Raw genomic sequence first — 8,586 nt, 5'->3', positions numbered from 1 at the left:
TCTCTCTCTCTCTCTCTCTCTCTCTCTCTCCTCTCTCTCTCTCTCCTCTCTCTCTCTCCTCTCTCTATCTCTCTCTCCTCTCTCTATCTCTCTCTCTATCTCTCTCTCTCCCTCTCCTTGAGCCCAGTACTAGCTAATGTGCAAAGTCTGTGACATTCCTGCCCCACAGAGCTGGCTAGGCAGCTGCTAAGTTCCTCCCCGTGAAAAGCACATGCCCCAGACTTATGCAGTGTTTTAAACCACAGCCATCCTGACTAGTAAAATCCCTACACAGTACCACAAAGAGGGAATAATTTAAGCTCCAAGAATTTTTTTTAAACATTTTTGACCATGTAAGTAGTTCTTTTCACAACAAAAGAAGCTCCAAAAAAATAGAAAGACATCTATGTATTTACATTAATTTCCCTCATTTATTAAGCTGTAATTTTCATGCATAAATACGATAGCTAACAAAGAATTTTGAAGGGGAAAGTTATTGCAAAATGAATGGTAAATAATGTTATGAGATCTTATAGCTTCCAAATTGAATCAAATATTTCTTGAAATTCAACATACTAAATTAACCTTCCATGTAAAAAATACTTAGTGTGTTCCATTTTTATAGGTGTCTACTGAGACAAGAAATACAAAATCGTCAACAAGTCAACAATCTTTTTCCACTTAAGGGCTCTAAAATGTGACAAATTGGTTAATTTAAAATAGTTAATGTCACTGAGGAAAGAGCTTATGTAATCAAGGATAATTTCCAATAAAAAATATACTATGATTCAAATGTCATGCCAACAGGAATGATGTTGAGTGTGACAATGAGGGACCAGACAAATGAGGTGTCACTTAAAAAGATGACTGAGTGGGGAGGCAGACAGTGGCGACCTCTGGAAGATGGAGTCTTTTCTCTCTGCTGGCCCTAGAAGAGAAAAGAGACACCAATAAACATCAACACACTGTCCAAATTCCTCCCCACCCGAGATACACCAGTCTGCCAGTGTTTCTCATCTTCACAGCCAGCCTTGCCTTCAGGTAAGGCGGTCAGGGCCAAAAGAAAGGTCAAAAGATACCACCATATCCGAACTTGGTTAATGCCGTCTTAAAAAACAAAACCTCTACAAAACGGCATTTCTTTTCTTACGTAATTATAATCTGCATCAAACAGAATGGAAAGCAGGCCGGCACAAAGTAATGTCTTTTATCATCACAGTTTGAAAAAAATAGTCTTCCAAAAGGGACTGCACCTTTAATTCTAAGGTATCAGAGTTCAAACCCAAGGCCTGCCACTAGACCAAACTACAAATTGCAAGATGGGAAGTCTCTGAGTGGATAGATATATATGTGTTTGTGGGTGTGGAGCATGTTGCTACAACCAAATACTGAGGTTGTTCAGTGTTGTTTCAGTAGGAATTAGGCAAGGAGCAAATGGGGAGATGGAGACATGGAACTGATGAAGGGACATTAATCAATTTATACATTAACAAAAAGATTACCATTACTCTAGAGGGAAGCACTAAAAACTTGAAATTCCAAGGACAATGATTTAAATAGGATACTCTTGGTAGATAATCCCTTCAAGTCTGGATTGCAAACAGAACCCTCACAAATCTGTTCTTCCAAGGGAGGGGAGCACTCTGGCGATGTTGAGCGAAACAGCAAATCCCAACGCTGCTGTATGTACAGCAATAGAATTCCGAAGCTGTGTTATTTACCACACATCCTCTTCTATAGACCTAGTCACTACAAACCATCTCCGAAGTTAAGACTACAGAAAGTACCTTAAATTTCAGTGACTCAATACTAAGTTCCAAATACGTAGGATGGGGAGTTAATTTAAATCACACAGCACCTATATGGGCACAGCCTCACTGTACTTTTCCTTGAGGACACAAAGTGAATATAAACGGACAAGCGAGAGTCTCCAGCCACCTAAGAAGCGCTGAAAGTTTACAAACGAGTTTTTCTGAACTCGAAGGCCCTGGGCAAGACACTATGCATTGCTGTTGTTCCATAGGTTGGATTCTCCAGCAGACAAGGGACGCTGCGGCAGCGTGGCCTGTTCCTGGACACCACGGTGTCTTTTCATTGTCCCGGGCAGCAACCAAATCCGAAGGCTGCCAAGCGCCCTACAAGCGGAGAGGCCAGCCTGGACTGCAGTATAACGAAACCGTAAGACATTCCGAGGTGGGAAAGACTGCATACAGCAAGCCGGTGACAAAGGACTAAAGAAACAAACGCTGGACTACAGGTCTCCACAGCGCCTACTCCTGCTCGCACAAGAACAGCCTGAACAAAGCCAGGGTCCGAGCGAGCTGCCCACGCCCGCGGCCCATTGTCTGAGCGCCTTGCAGCGCGACCACCCCGGGCCTCCGCAGGCCCCGCCGCCGCCCAGCGCGCGGCCCCTGCCCGCAGCTCCTACCTCCGGCCGCTGCTCCCGAAGCCCCGCCACGCGCGCTCAGCGACGCCCGGGACTCGCACAGGCCCTCGGCCCAGACGGCCCCGGAGCAGCGAGAAGCCGCGGGCCCGCGTCGCCATGCCTCGCCGTCCGCCTCCGGGGGTCTCGCGGTCAGCTCTGCGACACGCCCGGGGCCCTCGGCAGGGTTCAGGGGCGCGGGGCGGGGCCGAGCCCCGAGGAGGCAGAGGCGGCACCGCTGGTGGCCGCGGGGTGGCGGGCGACTTGGCTCCAACCCGCGCACGCTGGCGCCACGGGAGCACAAGGAAGGCCTCCGCTGTTCTTGCAAGCAGCACGCCCCGCTGTGCCCCAGGCCCAGCTCTGGTCCCTGGTCTCGTTTCCATGGTTACGGGGAGCGCAGCTTGGAGCAGTAAAAGTTGTTGCAGGTCTTTTGCTTTTCACTCCCTGTGTGACCTTAAGATGCATTGAAAAAGAAACTCAAGGAGAGGAAGAAACAAAGATGTCCTTGGGATTTCTATGAGTCTTCAGCATCCTTGACACTTCCAGAAGATCCTAGAGTTTGTGGAACCTTAAAGCAGAGGGAGTTTGCAATGAGAAAGCAAAAATCATCTGCAAAGCTAACAGGAAATATTCCTCCCAAGGTCAAGCTGTGGCCGTGATGCGAGGGGCAGGGGCTGTTTAGACTACTGTCTAACTGAGGAAACTAGTAATGGAAAGTCCCAGATGTTAGAGAGCTTGTTCTGTGATAAACCCATCAAGAACAGCGGTGCATTATCTGGCTGGTAGAAGGCATTTAATCACAGAAAGAAAACATGGAAGAAAATCTTGGCATCGAGACTTTTTATATAACACTTTATCATAGTGTGTAAAAGATTTTTTTTTAATTTCTGCTGTGGGGGGAAAAATAAACCTGTTAAGAGAATGAAAAGGCAAGGAAAAAGTTTCGGTGAGGGATGGGTGTTTGTAAAATACTTGTTGTGAACTTGTACCCCAAATATACAAGGAGCCAAAACATACCACCATCCCCAGCTTTTAATAGACCCTATGTTTGCACAACAAACACTTGACTATTCACCGAGGCCTGTTTTGTTTGTACATTAAGGTCTTTAATGCATTTTATGTAATTTTTTTTTTCAGAGAGCTGTGTGTAGGTTTATTCTTCAACGGGTGGATATCCCAATTTTTCGAGCATCATTTGCTACAGATGTTGTCTTTTCTCCCACACATTGTTGCCAATTTTTGTCAAGAATCAGATGACTGCTTCTGGATCTGCTGTTCTATCCTGTTGGCTTATATATCTGTCTTTGTGCATTACAACACTGAATTTGTTACAATGACTATGTAGTAAATCCAGATATTCAGATCAATCCAGTTCCCAAATGGGGAAATTGTGTTTGTACTGTATAGAGCAATGGTTCTCCATCTGTAGTCATGACTGCTTTAGGAGGTTGAAAGACTCTTTCACAGAGGTCACCTAAGACCTTCAGAAAACACAGATATTTACATTAATTCACAGCAATAGCAAAATCACAGTCATGAAGTAGCAACGAGAATAATCTTATGGCTCAGGGTCACCATAACATGAGGAACTGTATTAAAGGATCAGAGCATTGGGAATGTGATGGTTTGTATATGTTCTGCCCAGAGAGTGGTACTATTAGAAGGTGTGGTCTTGTTGGAGTAGGCGTGTCAATGTGGGTGAGGGTCTTAAAGCCTGGAAGCCAGGGTCTAGCTGCCTGGAAGCCAGTATTCTGGTAGTACCCTTCAGATGAAGATGTAGAACTCTCAGCTCCTCCTGCACCATGCCTACCTGGATGCTGCCATGTTCTCACCTTGATGATAACGGACTGAACCTTTGAACCTATAAGCCAGTCAAATTAGATGCTGTCCTTATAAGAGTTATCATGGACGTAGTGTCTATTCACAGCAGTAAAACCCTAACTAAGGCACGGAAGGTTAAGACGATCTGGTCTAGAGATTTACTGAAATAGGCCCCTTCCTCTTGCATGGAACACTGGCCCATAGAAGACTGCATTTATTTCTTATAAGTTGCTATCTGTGGCCTGATGGTTTACTGTGAGATGCAGGGCATGGGACCCTTTTCTACCCACATTTAACTTTTTGGGATTACTGAGTATTGGATTTTTTATCTGTGGTGGCCATGAAAGAACTTCAGTCAGACGTTTCCCTGATACAGTGTGCAGCAGCATAGCCTCAGGTGATGGCCCAGAGGAACGGGAGAGCTGGCTTAACTGTGCCATTTGTAAGGGGTCTCACCATCTCTATATTACATCTGTTCACTTGCCTATTGGCTGTCCCTGAAGCTCCTTAACACTTACATTTAAGTCTTTGTCTCAAGGTCTAGTCTCATCCCCTCTGCACCCAGGGATTTGCTGGCTGTTTGAAACTGCCCTTTGAACAACACTAGGTTGTAGAGATGGGATTCGCTCCGAAAGAGAAAACATTTTTAATTTAGCTTATTCAATATATTGATATCCAATTTGCATATGATCTATATGTTGATCTGAATAAGGTAATTCATCTGTATGCTTACTGGGGATAAATATAATGTAGGTCACTTTCAATAGTCTACCATATCAGATAAAATGTGTAGCCCTAAATCAATCATAGAGTTTACATTTTTATTGTAACGTGTAGTTTTGAAAAGAACCCACGTTAAATCCTGCTATATGCCCACATCAGCAATTTTGCCCAGCCCCCATGGCTAGCACTGTGTGGCTGTCTTGCACTGGTTCCTGAGGCTAGATTGCTAAACTAACCAAACCAGTTTAACCTGAAAGGCCTGGAGCTGCCACTAACACTTCTCAGGCCATCCACCCCCTGAGGCTGGCCTGCAGAACACCAGCTACTGCTCACTCAGCCCCGTGAAATGAAAACACTAGAGACTTATATCAGCCAGATTTATAATGGTAAATCTCCAACCCCAAAATGCCCGTGTAAGGAAAACACAACTCAATTAATACGAGTACAAGCTGCACGCCTAGATTGGGCAGATCTACCACCACATTACTCTACTGTCCATCTATAAAATCCCTAGCTACCTGCAGTTCCTCCAGGCCTCCATCTTCCACCTCACCTTCCTCCATCTTCTTCTCCATCCATCCTCCTTTTCCTCTTCTTTTCTTCTCCTCCTTCTCTAAAACTTTCAGCTCCACCTTTTCCTTCTACTGCCCAATCATAGACTCTAGCCTTTATTTGACCAATTAAGATTTCACCTGGGATCACCTGAGTATGTGATCTACTCCTGGTCGGGGCACCCCTCTTGAAGGAGCAGAAAATACAAACAGCATTCCACAACAGTTTATTATCAACAAGAAAAATTCTATCACCAAGTAATGGAAGCATTAAAGAATAAAATCACAATGTATGTTAATGGCACCAATAGGCTTCATTTTTAACTTTTTTTTAATCATACTGATTTTATTTTTTCTTAAAATTTTTTATTATTTAATTGCATTTTATACATCAAACATATTAATAATATTGAATATTTTGAAAATAAAATAATACATGAAAATGTGTTCAACTTTTATATTCATATCCTTTCATACCCTAAAATATCATTAATGAGTATTTCATACTATCCATGACTGAGGATCCTATATCTAATGCTGAATACTAAATTGTTTCAAACATACAAAATATTCTTTGGGAGTTAAGCATAGTAAAAGAGCATAAAATATTAAAAATGAATCATTAAGAAATATATTCAAAAGCCCTTATATGATACCACCTGACATAGTGAGACAGTATTTAAAAGGCCTTATATATCTGTGTACATTGTCTAACAATCAGTTTACTTGAAAAAGATTATCAGTGTTTTTAGGACAGAAATTCTTTTATCAGTAAGTATATTTTAAAATTTTCAAAATAGCAAATGTCTTTGAAGTTAAACATTAAGAAAATGCTAATTTCAAGCACATTGAGAAAAATTATCAACAATATTTCCATGATGTTTGTAGAACATGAATTTAACATTTTCAACTGTTAATATTTAACAAACAGAATAATTATTTTGAGATATATTTCATTGTTATGTCTTCCTTTTCATTACTGATTTTATTAATTTGGATACTGTCTCTGTACCCTCTGGTTAGTCTGGCTAAAGATTTATCTGTCTTGTTGATCTTCTCAAACCAGCTCCTAGTTTTGTTGATTCTTTGTATAGTTCTTTTTGTTTCTACTTGGTTGATTTCAGCCTTGAGTTTGAATATTTCCTGTCACCTACTCCTCTTGGGTGAATTAGCTTCCTTTTGTTCTAGAGCTTTCAGGTGTGCTGTTAAGCTGCTAGTGTGTGCTCTCTTCACTTTCTTTTTGGAGGCACTCAGAGCTATGAGTTCTCCAATTCAGACTGCTTTCATTGTGTCCCATAAATTTGGGTATGTTGCACCTTTATTTTTCATTAAATTCTAAAAAGTCTTTAATTTCTTCCTTTATTTCTTACTAGACCAAGTTATCATTGAGTAGGGCGTTGTTCAGCTTCCATGTGTATGTGGACTTTCTGTTGTTTTTTATGTTGTTGGAGACCAGCCTTAGTCTGTGGTGATCTGATAGGATGCATGTTATTATTTCAATCTTCTTGTATCTGTTGAGGCCCGTTTCGTATCCGATTATATGGTCAGTTTTGGAGAAGGTACCATGACGTGCTGAGAAGAAGGTATATCCTTTTGTTTTAGGATAAACTGTTCTATAGATATCTGTTAAATCCATTTAGTTCATAACTTCTGTTTCTTTCACTGTGTCCCTGTTTAGTTTCTGTTTCCACGATCTGTCCATTGATGAAAGTGTTGTGTTGAAGTCTCCCACTATTATTGTGTGAGGTGCAATGTGTGCTTTGAACTTTATTAAAGTTTCTTTTATGAATGTGGGTACCCTAGCATTTGGAGCATAGATGTTCAGAATTGAGAGTTCATCTTGGTAGATTTTTCCTTTGACCAGTATGAAATGTCCTTCCTTATTTTTTTTAATAACTTTTGGTTGAAAGTTGATTTTTTTTCAATATTAAAAAGGCTACTCCAGCTTGTTTCTTGAGACCATTTGCTTGGAAATTTTTCCAACATTTTACTCTGAGGTAGTATCTGTCTTTGTCACTGAAGTGCATTTCCTGTGTGCAGCAAAATGCTGGGGCCTGTTTACATATTTAGTCCATTAGTCTATGTCTTTTTGGGGGAATTTAGTCCATTGATGTTAAGAGATATTAAGGAAAAGTGATTGTTACTTCCTGTTATTTTTGTTGTTAAAGGTAAAATTATGTTTGTGTGGCTATCTTCTTTTGGGTTTGTTAAAAGATTACTTTCGGGGGCTGGTGAGATGGCTCAGTGGGTAAGAGCACCCGACTGCTCTTCTGAAGGTCCAGAGATCAAATCCCAGCAACCACATGGTGGCTCACAACCATCTGTAACAGGATCTGGCGCCCTCTTCTGGAATATCTGAAGAAAGCTACAGTGTACTTACATATAATAAATAAATAAATACATCTTAAAAAAAAAAGATTACTTTCTTGCTTTTCTTGTGTTCGTGTTTTCCATTTTTATCCTTTATAGGGCTGGATTTGTGGAAAGATATTGTGTAAATTTGGTTTTGTCATTGAATATCTTGGTTTCTCCATCTATGGTAATTGAGAGTTTTGCTGGGTATATTAGCTGGGCTGGCATTTGTGTTCTCTTAGGGTCTGTATGATATCTGCCCAGGATCTTCTAGCTTTCATAGTCTCTGGTAAGAAGTCTGGTGTAATTCTGATAGGTCTGCCTTTATATGTTACTTGACCTTTTTCTCTTACTGCTTTTAATATTCTTTCTTTGTTTAGTGCATTTGTTGTTCTGATTATTATGTGTCGGGAAGAATTTCTTTTCTGGTCCAATCTATTTGGTGTTCTATAGGCTTCTTGTTGTTCATGGGCATCTCTTTCTTTAGTTTAGGGAAGTCTTCTTCTATAATTTTGTTGAAGATATTTACTGACCCTTTAAGTTGTAAATCTTCACTCTCTTCTCTACCTATTATCCTTAGGTTTGGTCTTCTCATTGTGTCCTGGATTTCCTGGATATTTTGGGTTAGGAGCTTTTTGCATTTTCTTTGACTGTTTGGTCAGTGTTCTCATGGTATCTTCTGCACCTCATTTTTAACTCTTAGATTGGCCAAAACTACATTTTAAAAAATGTTCTGAG

General features: G+C 41.0%; 1 protein-coding gene across 2 annotated transcripts in view; it reads right to left on the bottom strand.

Annotated features, from left to right (window-relative positions):
* Positions 1–2,982, bottom strand: part of Mthfd2l (methylenetetrahydrofolate dehydrogenase (NADP+ dependent) 2 like) — a 92,254-nt gene extending 89,272 nt beyond the window's left edge. For both annotated transcript variants that reach the window (XM_021163363.2, XM_029476975.1), the window contains exon 1: positions 2,408–2,982. In XM_021163363.2, the coding sequence (XP_021019022.2) occupies positions 2,408–2,784 (377 nt within the window). In that variant the 5' untranslated portion in view covers positions 2,785–2,982. The remainder of the gene's footprint in view (positions 1–2,407) is intronic.
* Positions 2,983–8,586: the final 5,604 nt, after the last annotated feature.

The sequence above is a fragment of the Mus caroli genome, chromosome 5, assembly GCF_900094665.2.
Source record: "Mus caroli chromosome 5, CAROLI_EIJ_v1.1, whole genome shotgun sequence".
In the NCBI taxonomy this organism is placed as follows: domain Eukaryota; kingdom Metazoa; phylum Chordata; class Mammalia; order Rodentia; family Muridae; genus Mus; species Mus caroli.
This window is presented reverse-complemented; position numbering and strand designations above follow the sequence as displayed.